A 22,442-nucleotide genomic window follows, 5' to 3' on the forward strand; every position below is an offset into this window, starting at 1 on the left:
GTAATTTGACTAATAAAGTTGCGACCTGGTTAAAACCCATACCACGTGTGCTTGCCTTTTCCTGTGCTGTGAGCACCCCGATATCCAGCACGAGTCAGTAGTGACTGAAAATCAGTGGCTATTTGTCCCCTTTGTGACATAATGTGGGTTGGGGAGCCTCGGTGTTGGTGTCAAAAACCACTGCCTGGAATGGCATCAAATGGCCCTCTCTACTGGCAGCTCCACAGAGGCCAAAGATAGTATGGGAAATTGGGTCTGAACGGACTGAAGGCTTGTCTACATAAGGAAATTTACCAGCAGAACTATACCGTATAATTTTCCTGTGACACTTCTTGGGGGTGGGGGGAAGACAACACTTTTTCTGCAGTAAGTGTTCACAAGGGGCATTATACCAGTATAGTTATGGTATGTTTCTGCTGGTAAATTTCTCCATGTAGACAAGCCATGAGACTCAGTGGTGGACTTGTGTATGTGGGGAGCTAGCACTGCTGTTACTGCTCATGCTGCATTTGGGGAGTCAGTCTCCAGGACTGGCAGGCTGGTACCTTCATTTTAAACACACTGCTGTATAACTTCCCTGAATTTGGAGACCCATTTGCAGGGGGACCTCTGTCCAGTCTGGCCCAGCCTGAGGGGTCGTAACTCTCTCCAGTAGTGCCACTACTAGTGGTGAGAGACATGGAAGGTGTTTGTTCCTTTGCTGGGGCCTGGGATCTCCTTGTGTTGAGGGCAGGCATTGAGCTTGTGTTGTATGTACTGAGTCTCTGCTCCTGGACAGGGTGAACTTTCCTGATCCTTCTCTCTTGTTTCCCAGAGGCTGAAGAAACGCTGTTGATTGATATAGCGACAAACAGTGAGTCTGTTATGATGAGAGCTTTCTTCAACAAATATATCATCTCTCCATTACTGACACACTTTCCTTCCTGTTTCACCCACTCTGCCTCCCACTCTTGTCTCTTCCCCTTGTGCCCTCTGCTTGCTGTCTCTGTGCTAGTTATGGATTGAAAGGCTGTAGAGGGGTTGGCTGGCTTTGTTACTCTTTTGGAAAATGCTCATTACCACAGGGAGCATGATCTAAATACTTAAATCAAAAGATGTCACTTGGCTGAGTTTTGACTTCTCCCTTAATGCTTCTCCCAAAACCCCTCCCTGTGAGTCTGTTTGACTTTTTCCGGAACTTAACTTGCCAGCCCCTCGCTTTCCTGCTTCTGTCCTATATTATTGCTCTACTCCTTGCTGCCACAGAAGCAGCCCCATGGTTGGAGAGCAGGGGCAGTAGATGATGCCCACATTGGAAGTGTAACCTGATCAGGGCCTCTTAGGAGGTTTTCTTACCCTGCAGGGTCCCACAGTGCTTTGTATATGAGGCATAGACAGGTATAGGTAGTCTTGTCTTTGCTTTGCACAGTGGGAGGTGGATATTAGGAAACACTATCGCACTAGAAGGGTGGTGAAGCACTGGAATGGGTTACCTAGGGAGGTGGTGGAATCTCCATCCTTAGAGGTTTTTAAGGTCAGGCTTGACAAAGCCCTGGCTGGGATGATTTAGTTGGTATTGGTCCTGCTTTGAGCAGGGGATTGGACTAGATGACCCACTGAGGTATCTTCCAACCCTGGACTCACAGTAACTGTCTGAAAATGTGTGTCTACTGCTACAAAAACCACCTTGGATCCCTGTCCCCATTTGATACTGCATTTGGTGCTTGCAGTGTCACTGTTTCCTTTGTGAAGGCAGCTTCCCCTGTTATTTGTGAGTGTCTTTCACACAGCAGCAGGGGAAAGAAGTAGTTTTAAAAATCAGGAAAAAGGCACTGGAACCCCCTACCACCCACAAATTGGTGGGAGACTCAGGGGACACAGGGAGGACCTGACACTGCCTCAAACTCACTTTTTAAAATAGACTAAATGTCAAGATAACAGCAAATAAATGAGGAATTCAATCATGAGCCCAGAGGAGCAAATGGCAGCTAGTGGCTTGTTCACAGAAGGGGTTTAAAGGTCAAGAAGCCAAACCTGTGTGTGTCTTGGTGTGTGTGTTTTGTATGTCTGAAGCTGGCTGCAAGATCAGAATACAGGGAGACTGCACACCAGAGCGCCTCTTTGAGATCCCCGATGAAGAACGCTGCCTGGGGTTCCTCACCGAAGTGCTGAATGTACAAGAAGGTAACCACACTTACAGCCATGTGTGTGTCTCTGGGGCTCGAGCAGTTTCTGACAGCGATGTTTCCTTCTCCAGCCCAATCAAAAGCGCCTCTTCCTGAGCACAGGGAGCCAGCCAGCTGGTATCACGTGGAGAAAAACCTCCCAGCTCCTCCTCAGTCATCTGTTTCAGGTACTGGAGTGAGTCCCACCTCCGTAGTCGCTACCCTGTGTTCAGGGCACAGTCATAGAGTCCTTGTTTTGAATGGTTGAGTGAGATACATACAAAACTATGGCCTCTGCAGGAGCTTTGATTTTCATTGATCCTGTCAGGTAGGAGCCTGGTTAGTGCTTTTCCCCCAACTAACTGCCACAAAAAATCCCACCTCCTACACCTACTGTGGTGTTACCATGGATTGATGTCTTATTGACATACTGTATCTCCCTCTGCCAAAGTCCCTCTTGGTTCATAATTGTCTCTCCACCCCTTGGTCTGTCCATCTCCTTACTCTCTGCTCCCCCTCGCCTCTGTCAGCATCTCTTCCCCTCACCCTCTTGGCACCATCAGGGTTGGTATAACTCTGCTACCCCTTGCCACTCCGACATTTCTGTGAGGCTCTCTCTTCCCCCTCCTGGAGTTAGGTTGCCCCCTCTAGGTTCTTGTTAAGCTGTTTTCTGAAGAACATCCGTCTGGGCCTCAATCTTACCAGCCAGGCTTTTGTCATTACAGGGGTTCTAGGCTTTGAAGATCATTTCAATGCCATAAGTTTGGAGAAGAAAAGAAACTTACAAAACCAGCAAATGGGATCTCGCCGGGAGCCCCCGCCCCCCCCTCCTCCGCAAAATAGGCAGTAAGTAGCATCCCAGAGCTGTTGCCTTTACCCTCCAGTATCCTAGGCAGTAACCCCAGTTTGAAGTCTATGGTTGTCTCCTGTCTAGGTTTCATCGAGAGAGGGAAGGTGTGGCCAGAGACCAGCCAAAAGTAACCAACACCATGCGCAAGCTGTTTGTGCCCAACACACAGTCTGGGCAAAGAGAGGGTCTCATCAAACACTTGCTTGCCAAAAGAGAGAAGGAATACGTCAACATCCAGAGCTTCAGGTCAGTGCTGCCCCCAGAGCCATAGCCACGAGGCACAGTGTATGTAGGGGTAGTGAGAAGCAGAGATTTTCCCAGCTTCTGTGGGCTACTGCCTTGAACCCAGCCCAGGTCTCAAAATCAGCTCCTGCTGATGGATGGCCTATGTGAAACAAGTAGTGGGGTTTCAGTCCAGTTCGTAGGTGGCCACAATACAATCCTACAGCCATCATATTGGCACTTCCCGGTGACCTTATGGGTAATCTCACCCCAGGGGCTGGGGGTTGAACTCCCCAAAGCAGAACTGAGGCATGTTGGCAGAGGTGCTGTAACGGGAGCTTGCACTGCTGTTGCCCATGCTGCATTGTCCTATGAATACAAAGGGCTTCATGGTTGCCAATCTGGTGCCTTTTTGCCAACATAGAATTCACTTTCAGCATGCAGAAAGCATGGTGTGTGTCATGTAGCTAGGCCCCCAGTGAGGTGTCCCTTGCTTTGCAAAGCTCTGTGACATCCCTAGTACATTAGAAATGTGGCATGCGCAGAATTCTCTGTGTTTTGCAGTCTTGGATAGAGCTCTTCATGTTATGTGTAGTTCACACTCCTTAGCTAGTTTATGGGCCTTTTTACACAGGACTCTCATGCAATTCAGACACTCCCTGTCTTGATGATGTGTGCATTAGAGAGTCTGGACCTATTCAGTAAAGCCCTGCCCCAGCAGCATAGCTGCTCTTGTGTGTATTGCAGGTTTTTTGTGGGAACGTGGAATGTGAACGGCCAGTCTCCGGACAGTGGATTGGAACCTTGGCTAGTCTGTGACTCAGACCCCCCAGATGTCTACTGTATTGGGTGAGGTGTGAACTCCTGTTCACTTACACATACACGTCTTTGGTCTCGCTCCCTTCCCTTGGACACTGGTGGATTTTATTTATTTCACATTCCCAGGCTTCCTAGTGAACTCCAAACTTTACACTGGTGCCTAGCATATACCCTGGGCCTCGGAAGGGAGGGGAATCTCTTTCACAGGGATGGAGTAGTCAGAACAATGCAAAGAAGCAGCCAAAAGTCAAGTAGATTTCTTGAACTAACAGAGCAGCTTTCCTACAGTGAGGCACCAGCTGAGACCCAGCTCATCCTTGGCATTAGCAAAGCAGGCCAGACTAATGCCCCTCAAGGAAATGATCTCTGGAAAAGGCCTGTAAGACACTGCAAGAGAGCCAGGGTGCCTTCGTTTGAACTAGGCCTAGTTGACCTTCCTCCAGGATGAATGACCACAGAGAGATTCAGACTGGGCCTCCTGCAGTGCCATCTTCTGATGGGGGTGCAGAGGGGAGACTGGTTTGGGGGAGAGGGGTAGTATCCTAAATAGACTTGGTTTTAGGTTCCAGGAGTTGGACCTCAGCACAGAGGCTTTTTTCTACTTTGACTCAATGAAGGAGCAAGAGTGGCTGGCTGCTGTGGAGAAGGCCTTGCACCCCAAGGCGAAGTATAAGAAAGTGAGTCCTACTCAACCATCTACTCTGGCATCCAAGTTGGTGGGACTGGGAATGGGGCCAGGAATGAAGCTCACACTTTCCCAACTCAGATTGTCCATATGTCACCCAACCAAAATGGCCAAGAGCAGAGTCCCCATGGATGTGTACCTGACACTGCTAATGGAATAGTTTCTGGGGCAGGGAGAGTCACTGTGGGACTAGAATAAATCTGGAGATAGTTGTAGGGCCGAAAAATCCTCCAATAACACCTCCCTGGCTGTTTGGTGGGTGCCTCATGAGTGGGGCAACAACTACCAAAAAATGTCTCCAGAGAGCTGACAGGACATGTACTCAATGTGAGATATGCACCCTCCTACAGGCAGGCAATACAAGGCAGAGGCGGGTCAAATTCCATTTTTGCCTTGTTCTGGTAGTGCTGTAGCTATAAAAACCGGGTGTGTCTTGTTCTAAGGAGCCAAGTGAATAGCTTTTCCTTGGAGGAACAGCATTGCTTGTATAGGGGAAGTTAGCTAGGAGACTGCCTTGGGAAAGAGTAACTTTAGTTGAAATGTTGCTAGCTGGCTCCTTCCTGACGTGTCAGGACTGAGTCACTACAGCTTTTCTTGCTGGCATAGCAGGCCTTCTGGCAGGTGGCTCTGTCTTAAGACATCAGTTAATTTCCCCTTCCTCCTGCCCCACTATGTTTTGCTGTGACTTCCATGCACTACTATTTTATGTAGAGCCCAGTGACACAAGTTACAGGTGCTGAAAGCAGGCAAGGTGAGCACTTGGGGAATTGATAAAGGAGGCCTGGTCTCCCCCATCTTGCGTTATTTACATTTTAAAACCGTGATCTCCATCACATGTTTAAGGCTGATCACACGGGAGGTAGCTGCAGGCAAGGTGGAAGTGACTGAAATCATAGATAAGGTTCATGGTTAAAAATGCAGAGTTCAGAATCTTGCAAAATATTACAATGTCTCTAGCTCCTCCTCCAGTGAGGGATTGTAACGCCTGCTGATGGGGCATTTCTGTGCACCCTCTTGATGTGGAGATTTCCTTCCCATTAACATTAATAACATTTTGCACTTCTCTAGTGAACATTTCAAAGCACTTCACACTGGTCAGTTATGCCTCACAACCTGCTGAGCTGGGGGAAGTAACACCCCCATTTAGAAGATGGGGAAATGCTGGACTGGGAGGTGAAGTGACTTGCCCAGAGTCACCCAGAAGAGACCGTGGCAGAGCCAGGATCCATTCAGCAAGAGACGGTGCACACAGGTGCCATGTTAATGGTTGTAGGATGAGTTGAACAGTGGAGAATGACCTTCCTTCTTCTGTCCTGCAGAAGGAGCAAATGCTCTCTGGGAGGCAGGCAGTGTGTAGGATCCCAGAGATGCTGCTTTGTGGTGCCTGCAAGTCAGGCATATCTGACTCTGTGGATGCTTCACTTGCTGGCTGTTTCTCCTACATTGAAACCACTCATGCAGAGTTGGGAATTTAAACAGTGAGCTCCACCGCCAGTTTTCTGTACTTCTGTATAAGCACAGGGGGTGAGAAATCGGGGATTGCATTATGGCTGATCTGGAAACTCATGGCATTTTTATTTATTTTGCAGGTGCAGGTGGTCCGTCTGGTTGGGATGATGCTGGTTGTGTTTGCCAGGAAGGATCAACTGAGTTATATCACAGATATCATGGCAGAGACTGTGGGGACTGGAATCATGGGGAAAATGGTGAGTGCTCTTGGTCAGTGGGTGCATGGCCTCTGAATAGCTGACTCTGGTGTATGTTTGTGTGTAATGTGGTCTGTGGTACAGTGTCTTGCTTTACTCTCTCATCCCTGCTGCTGCTTTTCATGTCAGTATGCCTCTTGTTTTAACTGTCTCCGTGCCTTTCCCCAGCTCTCTCCTGTTCAATCTGTTACCCAACCTCTTCTGTATGTGTGTGTGTAACAGTCTCACCGGTAACTCTGTCCCCAGGGTAACAAGGGCGGTGTGGCCGTGAGGTTTGTATTCCACAACACCACTTTCTGCATGGTCAATTCCCACCTCGCTGCTCATGTGGAGGACTTTGAGCGGCGGAACCAGGATTACAAGGATATCTGTGCCCGGTTAAGCTTCCTGCCCCCTGACCAGGGCCTGCCTCAGCTGAGCATCATGAAACACGAGTGAGTCTCCAACTCCACATTCCTTCTCCAAGGTCTGGGGAATCTTAGCTAGAAATTGCTACCAGCAAGAGCCCAAGTGTAGACAAACCTGCAGATTAATTGACAAGGTGAGGAGAATGCCAGAGCCTTGTCTACACTAACACTCCTGTTGGTGCAGTTGAACCAGTGATTGCACTAGTGGGCAGCGTTCTTGTAGTGGCTCACAGGGCCAGCCTATCTCTAGTACCCTTCCTTTGCAAGAAGTCTGTAATGTGCTCATCTCAGCAACTGGCACTCTTGACTCAAAGGCTGATTATTACATAGTTGTGGAAAACCTGGGGCGTTTCTAGAACAACAGACAAACTGGGGATTTTAGTCCAGGTTTTTCTGGTTTGTTCATTTTTGAGCTCTTGTTACTTGGAAGGATTTACATGAACAGCTCACACAGTCTGCAAAGTTTTTGAATCTAGAAATGGGCTCAGATTTCAATCTGTAACTATAAAAAGGCTAAGAAAATTATGAGTGTCAAAGTTTCTGTTATACCTGTTGGGAAGTGATGAGAATGCTATAGGACTGTCTGAAAGCCTGAAAGGGGAACAGGAGGAGTCATTGGTGTGGTGATTGTAGAGAGGGGCGTGATTAGCAGGGGGAACAATGAGAGAGGACAACTGCATTTAGTTCTTTGTGGATTTTTAAGAGACCTGCATATGCGTCCTACCAGCTCAGCATCAGTCTGTGTGCTCAGCATAGGTGCATTGGGTTGGTCAGATCTCAGTAATGTACTAGGTACTGGAAAAGCAAACAAACTGGTAGACTTGTATGGGATCCAAGGGCAGAAGCAAAAGGCCTAACTGTTCTTATGCATGCCTTACAGAAGTGCAAGCTTTTCCTTGTGGGTGATGTGTGCGCCTTGTGGGTTGGAGGGATAATGCCACTGTGCAGTGAATTGTGTTGTACCTCTTATTTGTTTCATTTCATAAAAACATTGGTGGGTTTTTTCCACATTGTTTTCAGGCTGAGGAAAACGTCAGCAGCCCTTACCGAGGATCGTGGTGGATTCTCCATCACTGGCATTTTAAAATCAGGATTGGCTGTTTTTCTAAAAGATCTGCTCTAGTTCGCACAAAAATTATTGTGGGGCAATTCTCTGGCCTGTGCTGTCCAGGGGGTCAGACTGGATGGTCAAAATGGGCCCTTCTGTCCTTGGAATCTCTGAGTTGTTAGCTAGCTAACTGCTCGATTCCATATAGATCACCCACCTTTGGGATGCTATCTCTGTAGACACAGGAGTGGCAGCTGCTATCATATTTTGATTCTCTTATCTGTTCTGTTGTGCTCTAGCTATCCCGAGAGACCCCCTTTTCAACCTGACATACCCATCTCTCTCTCCCAAGGGAGTTCTGATATGAACTGTGGGCTTTTCTTTTCCATGTGTGCCTTTGTGTGTAGTGTTGTCATCTGGTTGGGAGACCTAAACTACAGGTTGTGCCTCCCTGATGCCAGTGAGGTGAAAACTCTGATCAGTAAGAATGAGCTTCAGAAGCTGTTGACATATGACCAGGTGAGTGAACTTCAGCCATGTAGATATTGGGTCATCCTTTTTTAGTATATCCCTGCGCTTGGGAGGTCTGGCATGTGCTCTGTGGTGATGAGATCTAGACATGGCTCTAGGGTGTTTTTGTTTCTTGCCGTTTTAGTTCCCATTAAAAATATTAAAAAGTGTCTCTGGCCGAAGGATGTGATGTTTAGGCTGTAGGAATGTGTATTAAAGCTAAGAGATACACCCTGCATGCTCAACAGCTCCTCTCACCAGCTCTTGAGGACAGAGGAGGAACAATGACAGAGGTCAGTCACAGCTCGGAGGGACCCTGGAAAGTGTGTTGCAGGAGCGCTGGGGTTTCCTGCCTGTAACTGAGGCCTTGTGTACTCCTCAGAAAGCTGGACCTGAGTTCTGTGCAGTATGTCCCTGCAGCACATTGGAAATTCCGGGGCAGCGTTAGATACAATTAAAAAAGGGGAGGTTATCCAGTGAAACTCGAAAGGAACAATATGCTCAGTGCAGTGTTCCTCGGAGCATTTATGGTGGTAGTAAATTGACTTCATGCTGCCTCTTACTTTGTAATTTCCAGGATGCTGCAGAATTTTGTATTGAAAATAACAAACTGTATTTTTGATGCTGTTAGGTGAACTTAGGAGCTTTTGCAACTGGGTAGGAGACTTACGAGAGCTGGTTTGGCGTTGTCGGCCAAGTTCACCAGCTGTAGGGTCTGCTAAAATGATCACCAGTGAAGTAGTTAGCAATGGAGTTGCTTAACTGTCATCATTAGGTTTCAAAGTTAACACTTGGTTGTGATGAATGGAGCAGTTCTTATCTCTCTTGGCTATTGGTTCATGCTGTCTACAGACTCAGGCAGGCAGCATTATGTCAGTTTGCACCTGTCTTTCGAAGGTTTTCTTTGCACCCAGAGCAGGTCTGTTTTGTAATGAAAGTGTCTGTCTTGGGGCATGGTTCTGTCGGAAGGGGTGGGTTCTGTGACAGAGTCCATGGCTGTGGAGTAAAAGGGCCCTGCCTATAACTCTGCTCTGCAGAGTTATGAAGACTTTGCTGTTGTGCTGATAGGCTGTTCCTTTTTGCCTCTAGTTGAATATTCAGCGGACTCATAAGAAAGCTTTTGCTGACTTCACAGAGGGAGAGATTAAATTCATCCCCACGTACAAATTTGACTCTAAAACAGACCGCTGGGATTCCAGGTAAGTCTGTTGATGGTGGCCTGTTAACCTGTGATGCCAACAGCATCTTGCCACGCAGCTTATTTCCCTGGCTGAATTATTAGGCTCTGATCCTTCTCCTGGAAACATGTCTGGAGCATGACATTGAATAGCCTAGCGGATCCCTCATAAATGGACTAGACATTACTTGGGACGGAGCTCTTTGCTGATGCAGAATGTCAGTGAGGCTAATGAATGAAACATACAGTTGATATTCCTCTGAGAGGTGTGGGGAATACCTCTGAGGACAGAGAAACAACACAAAAGGCACTTAAGGGGTTAGGAGTAAGTGCAGATAGACTCAGAAAGAGTCAGCTTTGCTGTAGTCTGGTGAGCCTGGGGACAGAAGAATCAGCCATGCCGAACTCTGGTTTAGCCTTCGGCACAGGCTCTTTGATTCCTCTGCCACACAAAGGCAAGAAATATTGACAGAAAACAAAAATGATAGTCCTGACCTGGGCTGGCACTTCAGGGTCCTCTTCCCCCAGAAGCTCAAGGATCATGGACCTCCCTTAGCCTCAGGGGCACCATGGGGCCTACCTGCTCCATTGCAGCCCTCAGGAAAGTGTCTCTCTCTACTGGCTCTCCCTCCTCCCTTACAGAACTGGGTCCTTATATCTTCCAGCTGGGAATCAGAGCTAATCATTAGCTGCTGCTCAGCTGGATCCCAACATTGGGCTGCTTCTTAGGCCAGGGCTTGCTGCTCCCTGGCTCTGCAGGTCCTTAAAGGGGAAGTCTGCCCTGCTACTCTTGCCCATGCAAACTCATCTGGGGAAAGATAATTCAAAACACAGAGACTTAAGGACCTTGGAAAGCAGGGACAGCTGACTAGATTTTCAGCAGTCAGGGCAGTGAGCAGTAAATTAAACTGTAGCTTGCACCGGAGTGTGGCAACAAAAGAAGCTAATGCAAGTTGGGGCCACATATGCAAAAGCCTCAGGCTATGGTGATAGCCCTTGCTGAGCCCATTCCACTTCTTAGCACTGCAGTACCAGCAAGATGTTAACAGGCACTAAGAAGAGTAACCCCAGTGATTGCGGGGACGATGAATAGATCTGGGGCACTAAATCCATGTGGCTAGCTGACAACTGGGGCAGGGAGCCTAACTAGGTATTAGAAGGGTGCCACCCTCAGCGTCGGACTGTAGCCCTGGTAGGGGGCAGAGAGAGGAGAACAGAAGTAAGGGGATGCGATTTCAGAACGGTAACATTTCGGATGAGGAAAGTGATGAGAGCCCCATCACTCGAGATGCTGCCCTAGGAAGTGTGTCCTGCAGGGACCAATCTGGCTGAGGAGGGGAATGGTCAGATGGACAGGACTGTCTGATTTCCTAGTAACTTGTATATCTGCAGTGGGAAGTGTCGCGTGCCAGCCTGGTGCGATCGAATCCTCTGGAGAGGGGGGAACATTAATCAGCTCCGGTACCGCAGTCACATGGACCTGAAAACCAGCGACCACAAGCCAGTCAGCTCGCTGTTCCTTATTGGGGTAATTGTCACTTGATGTGCTGGGGGAGAACGCTTGGTTGAAGTTCCAAGTTAAAGGATCCATCAACCATGTTTGTAATGATATAAAAGGGAGGGAGGTGAGCAGAAATGAGTAATAGCTGCTGGGCAGCCTCACTTACCTCAGTCTCTGCAGCAGGGGACTCACAAGAGCTGCTGTTCTCATATGCAGCACAGGTTGGCTGTGCAACCAGAGCAGCTTTGTGCCATGCTGACACAGACAATGCTTGGAGTTTACACAGCAGACATGTAGAGTATTCAGCAGGAAGGCTCCAGCCTTTGATTGCCTTAACAGTTTTTCTTAGGCTCTGAGGTGTGACCCAACATGTCTGCCACCGGGATAGGTGTGCTGAGCTGTTTACAGTTGGCTCCTCCTCGGGGCCAGGAGCAACCTGTAAACAATTGCACCTATTCCCATGATGCTGCTTTGCTCTGCTTGGAGAAACAGGAACTCTGGGGTGCTTCTGGCCTGAGGGGGGGGGGGGGGGCTGTGAAAGGCTGAATATAAGCTGTGGGAGGGAAGAGATTTGAGATCCCTGGCCTGTTGGGTGGAGCCAGCATGTGTGTCCAGTATTCCTCTCCCCCACTTCTGAACTAGGGTGGTCTCCTAGACAACTCATTGCTTTCTCCTCTTACCCAATCAAGCAGGCTGAAATCCTGAGGAATTTTGGGTAAGACTGCAGAGTGCCTGTGCTACTAGTTGCAGGCCACCCTTAGAGCATTTCCTGCAAATAGCAGGTCCTTCCTGGTGCCCGTTGGCCAGAAAAAGACACCATTACTGTAGGTATAATAGCTTGCATGAAATTACCCGTGAGACTTCGAGGAGCAACTGGGCCAATCAAAGCTGCACATGCGAAATGCCCAAGAATCTCCTCAGCTTCTGCTGCAGTTATTTACAAACCACTAAGGGAGTTTACACTATTGAGGCCTACACCTTCAGTGAGTATAATCTGATCTCCTGCAGGTGAAGGTTGTGGATGAGCAGAAGTACCGAAGGTTGTTTGAGGATATTGTTCGCATGATGGACAGAATGGAGAATGACTTCCTTCCTTCACTGGAGCTTAGCCGGAGAGAGGTGAGAACAGAAACGGATTCCTTGTCTGCTTCCCGAAGACCAGCAGCTGCAGAAGGGCTAGAATTTCTCTAAAGGACTCTGAGGCCCTGGTCTACACACAAAATGTAGGCTGACCTAGCTGCGTCGCTCAGGTCTGTGAAAAATTTCACACTGTGAGTACCACCATTAGGTTGATCTAACCCCAATGTAGACACAGGTAGGTCAACAGAAAGATTCTTCTGTCAACCTAGTTATCACCTATGGAAAAACTCCTTCCGTCAGTGTAGGAAGCATCTATGTTACAGTGCTGCAGTGGCACAGGTGCACGGCCTATAGCATCTATAGTGTAGACATGGCCTGATAATGTTTTATTAAACTCCAGTGTCGACAAATGTGCCAAAAACTAACTTCAGTTACCTCCCCACAACCAGGTATTGGATTAGAAATTGTGCATTGCCTTGACCTCTCAGCAAGCACGCTGGTAGGGTGCACTTACAGTAACTCCTCACTTAACGTTGTAGTTATGTTCCTGAAATCTGCAACTTTATGCGAAACTATGTTAAGCGAATTCAATTTCCTCATAAGAATTAATGTAAATAGGGGCATTAGGTTCCAGGGAAATTTTTTTCAACAGACAAAAGACAATATATACATATACAGTATAAGTTTTAAACAATTTTAAACAAACAGTTTAATATTGTACACAGCAATGAATGATTGTGAAGCTTGGTTGAGATGGTGGAGTCAGAGGGTGGACTATTTCTCAGGGAATACCTTGCTGCTAAATGATGAACTAGCACTCGGCTGAGCCCTCAAGGGTTAATACATTGTAGTTAATGTAGCCTCACACTCTACAAGGCAGCATGGACTGAGGCAGCAGGGAGGAAACACAATAGATGCAGGGCAGTAGCTGCAAACACTTCCCTGCAAAAACTGAACATGATGATGAGCCCGCGTTATCCAGCTGGAGCACACCAGTCCCTCCTCCTGACAGCACATGCACGGCTGCACAGGTGCTGATTTTCCAAAGTGCTGGGGGGTGCGTGCATGAGTGAGAGAGAGAGAGAGAGAGACGTGCATTGCCCCTTTAAGTACGCTGAGCCCACTTCAAGTACATTGCCCTTTTAAGCAGATCAGACAGGAAGCAACAGTTTCCAGCAAGCTCCCGCCTTTCTGTTCCTGAGCCCTGTCCCTCTCCTCTGCTTTGTGGAGAGGGGGTACGTGGAGAGGGGGTACGGAGTGGGAATATCAGCATTCCTCTCCCCCCCCTACCCCAGCAAGCCGGAAGCTCCCAGGAGCAGCTCCAAGGCAGAGGGCAGGTCAGGAGCAGCAAGGCAGTGGGGGAGGGCCATCTCAACTGCTGCTGGGCAGCTGCCGAGCCACATACCTTACAGGGAAGCTGATGTGAGGGGGGAGGCTGCTGCTCCCCTCCCCCACCCCCGGTTTTAATCCCCACAAGGAGGGGCTGCTCTTCCAGAGAATCCTGCACTGGACAAAGCAGGCAGCTGCCAAAGATGTTATAAAGGAGCATCGCGCAACTTTAAATGAGCATGTTCCCTAATTGATCTGTGATGTAACAACGAAACAACGTTAACCGGGGACAACTTTAAGTGAGGAGTTACTGTACTTCCCATTGTTGATGGTGATGCGGAGTCCTTATACCTAATTATGGTTCCCTGTAGGTAATAAGAAGAGTTGTTTTCTCTTTGCTCTGCAGTTTGTGTTTGAGAAGGTGAAGTTCCGGCAGCTACAGAAGGAGAAGTTCCAGATCACCAACAACGGGCAGGTCACCTGTCATTTCTCCTTCATCCCCAAACTCAATGATAGCCAGTATTGTAAACCATGGCTTCGGGCCGAGCCCTGTGAGGGGTACTTGGAGCCAAGTGAGTTTTATGCACTGTCTCTGTAGTGTCTTGGCTAAGGCAACCACCATTCTGTCCTTTCCCCCTCTCCTGCTGTTTGTCACCATTCCCACCCTCATGTGCCATCTGTCTCCCTTTCCCCTTTGGATTTCTGCCACTCTGCCCAGCTTTTTCATGTGCTGTGTGTCTGTCCATGAGGTCTCCATTACTTTTCCATTGTGGGGTTCTGCGAGTCCATGTGTGCCCCTTGCCTGTTTCAGATGAGACTGTGGACATCTCCCTGGATGTGTATGTCAGTAAGGACTCTGTGACTCTCCTAAACTCGGGTGAGGACAGAATTGAGGATATCCTTGTCCTTCACCTGGACCGAGGCAAGGATTACTTCCTCACCATCAGTGGGAGCTACCTGCCCAGCTGCTTCGGCACTTCCCTGGAGGCTCTGTGCCGAATGAGACGACCAATCCGCGAAGTTCCTGTCACCAAACTTGTCGATCTGGTAAGGAGCAGTGGTCCTGAAGCTCTGGGGAGCTTGCTCCCTGAGATTTGCACTTTGGTTTATTAACCAGACACTGAACTCTCCCCCTCCTAAAAATGGCTGCACTTCCCAAGGGCTAACCTCCCTCACTTGAGTAATGGTCCTGGCTCGCCACTGCTTCCCCTCCACATGCTGCACCCTGGCTTTCCTCACATTCGCCTAAGGACTATTCACTGCTCTGTGCTTTCAACCCCACCCTCTCTTGATGGCTTTGCTTCTAATATTTAATGGGCTGAAAAGCTAACCCAGACCCTCATGGTCATGTTCCTGCTGCGTCTTTAGAATTGCCTGGGTTTCCTTGCGGAAACCTTTTATTTTAGGGGATGCTGATTATGGTCAGCTCAGGGCACAGCCTAAGAGGAGTCTGCCATTTCCAGACATTGTCTCCAAGCAGTCTTGTGAGTAGCTGTTAGAGAGGCTGTCAGAAAATGCCAGAGGCTGGCCCTGGTTTGGGTGCACAGGGAAATACAGGTCCTTTCCAAATGCTGCCAGTGACTTACCTGAACAAACTGTTGGGCTCTTCTAAAGCCAAAATCAATTCCCCATATTTATTCTGGCTCTGGACTTATGGGGCTTGTCCCGAGGCTAAGAGACAAGCTCAGAGAGAGTGATAGCAACAAAGTATCGATAGCACCCTCAACACACATGATGGCTTCACACCAAGCATGCACATTTCGCAGATGTGCTTGTTCTATGTATGAGCAAAGTGATCTTTAAGTTCCTCCTATAGATCCAGAGATTGAGCTGCAGGAGGTCATGAGAGGAGATCTGTTATCTCTGTGGTGTTGTTGGGTTTAGATAGTGAAACTAGCCTACTGCATCAAAAGCTCTGCTCAAATTAAGGCCAGCTTGACTTGGACTGTGACCCGTAACGAAGATAATCTCTAAAAGACAACAGGACAGAATGGTTGAAGGAGGGTCTGGAAATGGGTTTGGTGTGGAATAGCAAGTGTATCTGGAGACGTGTTTGTGCGTGGTTCTCTCCAGTTCTGAATGTGCTTGCAGGGGCCAGGTGATAATGATTTGTTGTGGTTTAAGAACCAGCACCATTTCTGCTGTCAGCTGGAATGCCAGTCCAGGACCCAGAGCAGCCTGTTGGAGGGTTTGCATCCACAGGAGCAGATGGTGTTCACACAGCAAAATTGAAAAAATAAAAAAATGTAACTGTATTGACCACAGAAAAGGGACAGGCAAACAGAAGGCCAGTCCCCTGTTGGGACAAGCAGTAAAGTGAGCTACTCTCTCTGCGATTAAAAAACGAGGAGTCCTTGTAGCACCTTAGAGACTAACAAATGTATTTGGGCATAAGCTTTTGTGGGCTAGAACCCACTTCATCAGATGTATGAAGTAAAAGATACAGGAGCAGGTATAAATACATGGCTGTCGGGTGTTGCCAGAGCCTAAGATTATGTTGCCTATCTCTGCTTCCGGTCACCTAGTGCTGTGGAAGGGGAGCCCACTTTTTCTAGGTTTTGGGGGTTCCTGACCCCAGGCCCCCTTGGGCTTTGCTGCTTTTCCATGGTGGCTGAGGGGTCTCTATGTACACAGGCTGGAAGGTGTGGAACCCTGCTAGTTGAAAGAGGAGGCGTTATCATGTAGTACTGTTAAGTTGAGGCTGACTTGCTCTGGGCCTTTGGAGCATGTGTTTTCCTGCCCCTAAATGCACAAATTTCCTGATGGCCGTGTTTAACTCACCCGCTGCCATGCACGCAGAAATAGTCACAGGAGAAACTGGGCAGGACAGATTTTACCGGGACACTTGATGCTGATTGTGAAGACTCGGGGAGTGGGCAGAGAAATCTTCCAGGTAGGCGCCTGTTTCCACCTCTGGCCGTGGGTGTATGCTGTGTGCTGAGCAGTGCTACAAGGTCACTAGGGGTGCTCACTGGAGTCCTAACAGGCCTTTACATCATGTGAGCAGCATTCCTGCTAATTGGGATCTAAATCTCCTGCTGCAGCTTTAACAGCAGTGGTGTCAACAAAACATGTGAGAAGTAGCTGCCAGTCAGTGCTGGTGGGGTCTCAGGCTGCCGAGTCTGTTTCTTTTCTGCTTAATCATAAATCAGGTTCTCTCTGTTAATGATGCTCTCCTCCTCTCTCTCTCTCTCTCTCTCTCCTCTCCTCTCCTCTCCTCTCCTCTCAGGGAGAAGACAGCTTCCTAGAGAAGGTAATGCAAGCCAGTGCTGAGGGGGCTTTCTCAGTGGTTTTTGTTTGTATTTTCTGTAAAAAAAAAAAAAAAAAAAAAAAAAGAGCACTCAGACTTTTCCCATTTTCCTGACGAGAGCAGGGGGAGACTGCTGCAGAGGGAGTGTCGGCTCCAGGCGTGCCAAAAGGCACTGCTGTGGGCCTAGAACAGACATGTACACTCTACAGTACTGAATTAGCCTTTGTGTGCCTCATAGTGACTCTAGTTAAGGTGGAGATGGCACCTTTCAGGTGTGTCTAATTTCCTTAGAACATTTTCTGTTGGGTAAGAAATTCTCCTGACGGATCCCAGTGCCCAAGGTGAATCTGTCTGCAAAATCTGACTTAGATTTACCCCTCATGAGTGAGTTGAATCAGTGCATGGGAAATGGGTTTCAGAATTGAGGAAGGCTTTCTGAAGGTTATATTTTTGCTGGGGGAGAGGTCTCTGTTAGCTGCAAAAAGAGTTTAGTGTGATGGCTTCCATCTCGGCATGTGGGTGTGGAGGCCTGGGGCCAGGGAGGGCCTTGCCACAGTTTGAGGAAAGTCCTTAGGCATGCTTTCTGCCTGACACTTGCCACAGTAGCAGAATGAAGCAATTGGGTAATTCTCGCAACTGCCACCATCTGAGCAGCTGCAGCAAAGGCAGGGCAGTGCTAGGAACTGTCATTCTGCATGTGTTGATTGTATCTCACTGCTGCCTTGGGGAGATGAGGCAAGGAGCCACTGTCCTTCCCTCTCCCCCATTCTTCCAACTCACCCTCAGAGGATTGCCCCAGTCTCTTGTTTCCTCCTGCAGCTGCTCAGAGGCTTGCTAACATGAGAACTTGTGCTGCTGCCCTAGGCTGTGCTCATGGAGCAGAGCGAACCAGGAGAGGAGATGGGGAGTCAGGGAGTGATCTTATGGGACAAGAAAGCTTCTGCCTCTCATCCAGCAGGGAGGAGGGGAACAACAGGACGACCTGTCTCCCAGGGTTGCTGCTTTTGGAGCAGCTGGCTAATGGGGTGAAGCAAGGGAAGAAAGGAGAAACTCCTCCCTCCCTGCCAGCACAGGAGAAGAGAGCACTCCAAGTTAGTCAGACATTTACAAGCCAAAGTGAAGAGTGCCCTGGTAGGAATCCAGTGCAGCCTGTCACCATTCCCAGCAGCTAGGGGTGGACTATGCCAGCTTTTTCAACAGGCTGCTGCTCCAAGTCAGCCCAGGGGCCTGTCTTCTGCCTGTTTTGAGTGCAGCCTGTCATGCTGTCTGGAGAGCTCACAAGCTTGAGTGCCAACCCCAGGGCAGACTGTCCAGGAACAGGGCACAAGCCCCCGTTGGTTGTGTGTTCTACAAATAGATTCACCAGCCAAATAATAAGTGTGAACTCCCAAAGCCTTTTCATGGAGTCACAGACAGTCCCCTTAGCACTCTGGTCTATCATACCACCCCCAGCAAGCATTGCCTCTTTGATAGAAAGTCACTTTACACCAAAGATCGAGTCCCAAAGGACCAGTTACTTACCCCAGAGCAATTTGCACCATTGATCTCACACCAAAGACAATACTTGTATTAACTAACTAAGGATTTATTAACTAGGAAAAAGAAATGAGTTGTTTGCTTACCTGCTTTAACCTTGTATACACGCACAAATGAGTTAAAGTCAGGTATCAAAAGTAACTTCTATTGTAGGCAGACTCTGTATGTCCTTTAGGGCTAACCCAAGCTCAGTCATTGGGGACTCCTTGCTTAGCCTATGGGCATGTCTTCAGTAGCAATGTTAAAGCGCTACCATGGCAGTGCTTTAATGTGGCTGTGCTGTCGCGGCACCCGAGAGCTCTCCCAGCGCTGTAAAAAAATCACCTCCACGAGGGGAATAGCTACCATCGCTGGTGCACTGTCTATACTGGCACTTTACAGCGCTGAAACTTGGAGAGCTCAGCAGGGTGTGTTTTCACACCCCTGAGCGAGAAAGTTGCAGCGCTGTAAAGTGACAGTGTAGACAAGCCCTTAGAAATCCTCGCCCCTCCGAGTTCAAGCAGCAAAGGAATAATCAGTTCTCCTTAACAGGCCTTTTTATTCCCTTTCCCCAGCGTTCAAGTTGCGATGGGATGATGGCTTGGGCATGTCCCCTCCTCAGAGCTGTGGGGAAAACAATCAACGAAGTCCTTGTTCCACAATGACACATTTGGACACAGTAGTCCTTCCTGATGGGCAGGGGATAACACCTCTTTTGGTGAATGAGAAATTCACACTGGGCAATGCTTCTCCCCTGCCTGGGGGGATTTACAGTCTGAGCAAATGTTTAAACATTACCTTGTACCATGGGAGGAACTGTTCTAAGTAGGATGAATACATGCAGCATCCTACAAGCAAACCACAAACACTAAACACATTCTTGTTCCACAAACATTCAACACATTCTTGTAACACTACTATCTGTTTTAACTGTACTAACCCACAGGCGAGCCAGAGTCCAGCTATGCATTTTTCAGTGTTCAGTGAGGCCTGGGTCTTGGCATGAGTTGGCACCTGCCAGTGTTATGCAGCCATCACATCCATGTAATTCCTTAGCCCTGGTCTACAATGGGAAATTAGGTTGTTACAACTGTCGTTCGGGTGTGAAAAATCAACTGCCCCCCAAGCAACACAGTTAAACTGCCCTAACTCCTGGTGTAGACAGCACTAGTTGATGGGAGAATCCTGTCAGGGAGGTGGAGTACCGATGCCAACAGGAGAACCCCTCCTGTCAGCGTTGGTAGTGTCTGCTACACGGAAGTGCTACAGTGACGCACCTGCTTGCTAAGTGTAGATGAGCCCTTAGATGGGATATTTCATAGCAGCCTGTGGTCTAGATTCAGCCTTTGGGATAAGGATTTCAAGCTCTGGCCCTTGCTTTGCAGGATAAAAGTTGTAGTTGGAGCATGCTCGCTGCAGTAAACGTGCTGTTCCAGATCTGTGGCCCTGTGTGTTTAGAGCCATGAGAGAGAGAGAGCCTTCACCTGCACATGATTTCTAGCACTGTAAAGCTAACGAGTCCTGCTCATTCAGACAGCCTCTGTGAAAGTTCATCCTTGTGATTGAGGGGAATCCCTACGGCTGCGCACGAGAAACCCTACCCAGCAGGGCTGGAAAAGGGCAGTTGCCAAGCAAGTGCGCTTGGCGATTGGGTTGCCGTGTGTGCGTGAGTGCGTGTGTGTAGGGGGCAGGGTTTGCTCTGGACGGCAGATGCATTCCCAACAACAGTTCCTGTGGGTCAGCGCTGCATGCAGCTAGCGGGACTTCTCCAGGATGATCTAAAACCAGGAACACACACTACGGGTGAAGCCTTGTCCCTTGGGAAGTGAATGGAGAGTCCAAAGGAATGTAGTGTCTCAGTTGCTTCACATGAGTAGCAAGGAAAATGAGGCAAAGGGAGGTGTGGGCACTCTATACAGAGTGGAGCCTGAATATAGCTATTCACCACCAGCAGGGTGGGCATTGGGGGCAGCGAACGGGGGCAGTTCAGCAGGCTTGAGAACAGGCATGTCAGAGTGCTAAGGGCGTTAGTGAATGACTGTGCTAAACCCGCAGTCATGGGCAGCTAGCTGGGCGGGAAGGAAACAGCAATGGGATTGAACCTGGACAAATGAAAGCCAGTACGTCTGAGGGGAGGGGAGAGAACACGTGATCTAACCAGGGATTCAGCTATAGAGCAAAAGGTGCCCGTAGTATGAGAGTGCACTAGGGCTGCTAGCAAACAGCCAGTTCGGTAGCAGCCAGTGGGACCTTGGGGCTGAATGTGCAAAAACACCACATAGCAGGCCAGACGAAGTCTCACTACGCAGCGCTTGAGCCCCCAGACAGCAGGGAGCTGGCGTCCTGTTCTGGACAGTTTGGGATGTCGGCCTGTTAGAATGAAGAGAAGAGCAGCAGGGGCTGGATTAAAAGGAGATATTCACTGGGACTTGCAGCTACGGTGGGGGAGCTGGAGCCATCTACAAATCCTGGGGGGGTGTAACTAAGGGAACGGCATTGCCCAAAGGAACAATGAGCAGGTTCTCTGCTGCTGAGATGTGTTAGCCTGACAGAGGCTTGGAGATGCACAGGAAATCCCATCACCACGTCAGCAATACCTGCCCAGTATGTATTGCTGGACCCCTTTCAGCATTCTCTGGGGCAGGAGAATGCTAACTCCCTAGCTTGCAGTGATGGCATAGCTGTGTCAGTCCCGCTTCCCAGAATATGAAAGAGACAGGGTGCGGGAGGTGGTTCCTTTTCAGCTTCTGTTGGTGCGAGAGAGGAGAGAGAAGCTTTCGAGCTACACAGAGCTCTTCTCAGGGCTGACTAACTGCAATTTGCCGGTTTCCTTTCTAAGGATGGCTGATGTGAGAGCGTGAGCAGCTCCTGAGGCAGCAGGTGACTAGCTCTCTGCAGAAGCAGGCTGGATGTAGGAGGAGGCGGCATGTGTCCAGCCCAGAGTGCTGTGGGTCTCCTTGCCTGAAGGTGGAGCTGGGCAGGAAGTTAAATTTGGCTCTTGTCTTTGGTGGGGGTGGGGAGAAGAAGTTGAGGAGTGTTCTTTTGGGGGGATTGAAAAGTGCCCCCAAAAGAAGGAGCTGTTTGTGGGTGTTACCCCTTCTCCAGTGCAGAGGGGAATCTAGGCCGTCGTCACATCTTTCAGCATCTCCTGGCATGCTGAGCGTCAGCCGGCTTGCCAGGCTCGCTCAGAGGCTGGGGACGGCATTGGGCACTAGGTGGTTTGGGTGAGAGCTCTAGAGCCAAAGGTCAGCATACTGCGCGGGAGCTGGCTAAAGCTTCCTGATCCTGGGGCCAGGCTGTTCTGCCCCACGGCCACTGGAGCAGCCTTATGGTAGTGCTTTGGCCACATGCTGCCTGCCAGCGGGGAATCCTCAGCATGGATACCTGCCAGAGCAGCAGAGACCTGTGCCTGTCACAGCTGGGGTTTGGGCTCTGGCCTGGAAATATTGCACTGAAGCCTTTTGCATTCTGCTGGAGACAGGTGGCCTGGAAGTGGGGCGGGTTTGTATTGGCCTCTCTAAAGGGTTATTTTCCTGCCTAGCCCAGGAGCCTTTTGCATTCCCACCCTTGCTAATAGTGGGTCAGGTGATCCATGCAAGCCAGCCTGGTCTGAAGGGGGCTAAGAGGGTGGGTGTGGAGGAGGGTTAGGGTTTAGGGGAATCTGCATGGTGCGGATCTCATGTGAGGGGAAGGCTGTGCTGTATGGGGTCCTAACAGGGTTGTCACCCAAGTGAGCAGGGGATGGGGGGGGAGAGCGGAGCCTGTTGGAGTGGCAGCTTGGCTGGGGCGCAGTGGCCCAAAGCGGGGCTGGGGTGGCTGGGTGCTGGGAAGGCAGGTGGGAGCTGGCTGGCCTGGGTGAGTGCCGGTAGGGCACATGCTCTCGCAGGTTCTGGTGGTGGTGTTGGTGTCTTTGCTGTAGAGGGACTGGGGCTCCCTGACCCTGGGTCTGCTCTCTCCCACCAGGAGAAATCACTTCTGCAGATGGGCCCCTCTGACAGCGAGGATGCCAGTGAGAGACCCCTGCAGGTGCCTAAGGAGATCTGGCTACTGGTGGACCACCTGTTCAAGCACGCTTGCCACCAGGTGAACAGAAAGGGACCTTGCCTGCACACAGAGAGCACTCCCTGTGGTTGGTGACCAGGGGAGACATCCTGGCTCAGTGAGTCGGTAGTACTCCAACCACGACGCAGGCTGGGTGT

The 22,442-nt window shown here is 49.4% G+C and overlaps 1 protein-coding gene across 2 annotated transcripts in view; it reads left to right on the plus strand.

The window, feature by feature from the left end:
• The window catches only part of OCRL (OCRL inositol polyphosphate-5-phosphatase), a 32,006-nt gene that overhangs the window by 4,341 nt on the left and 5,223 nt on the right, over nt 1-22,442 (plus strand). The window contains exons 4-20 of one of the 2 annotated variants that reach the window (XM_039487878.1): nt 815-853; nt 2,053-2,163; nt 2,237-2,332; nt 2,870-2,990; nt 3,079-3,240; nt 3,964-4,065; nt 4,598-4,712; nt 6,310-6,426; nt 6,673-6,860; nt 8,289-8,400; nt 9,481-9,590; nt 10,961-11,096; nt 12,078-12,188; nt 13,885-14,050; nt 14,290-14,525; nt 16,708-16,731; nt 22,207-22,326. In XM_039487878.1, coding sequence (XP_039343812.1) covers nt 815-853; nt 2,053-2,163; nt 2,237-2,332; nt 2,870-2,990; nt 3,079-3,240; nt 3,964-4,065; nt 4,598-4,712; nt 6,310-6,426; nt 6,673-6,860; nt 8,289-8,400; nt 9,481-9,590; nt 10,961-11,096; nt 12,078-12,188; nt 13,885-14,050; nt 14,290-14,525; nt 16,708-16,731; nt 22,207-22,326 — 2,066 coding nt within the window. The remainder of the gene's footprint in view (nt 1-814; nt 854-2,052; nt 2,164-2,236; nt 2,333-2,869; nt 2,991-3,078; nt 3,241-3,963; nt 4,066-4,597; nt 4,713-6,309; nt 6,427-6,672; nt 6,861-8,288; nt 8,401-9,480; nt 9,591-10,960; nt 11,097-12,077; nt 12,189-13,884; nt 14,051-14,289; nt 14,526-16,707; nt 16,732-22,206; nt 22,327-22,442) is intronic. The other variant, XM_039487879.1, reaches the window with a different exon arrangement.

This window comes from Mauremys reevesii, linkage group 9, assembly GCF_016161935.1.
Source record: "Mauremys reevesii isolate NIE-2019 linkage group 9, ASM1616193v1, whole genome shotgun sequence".
Taxonomy (NCBI): domain Eukaryota; kingdom Metazoa; phylum Chordata; order Testudines; family Geoemydidae; genus Mauremys; species Mauremys reevesii.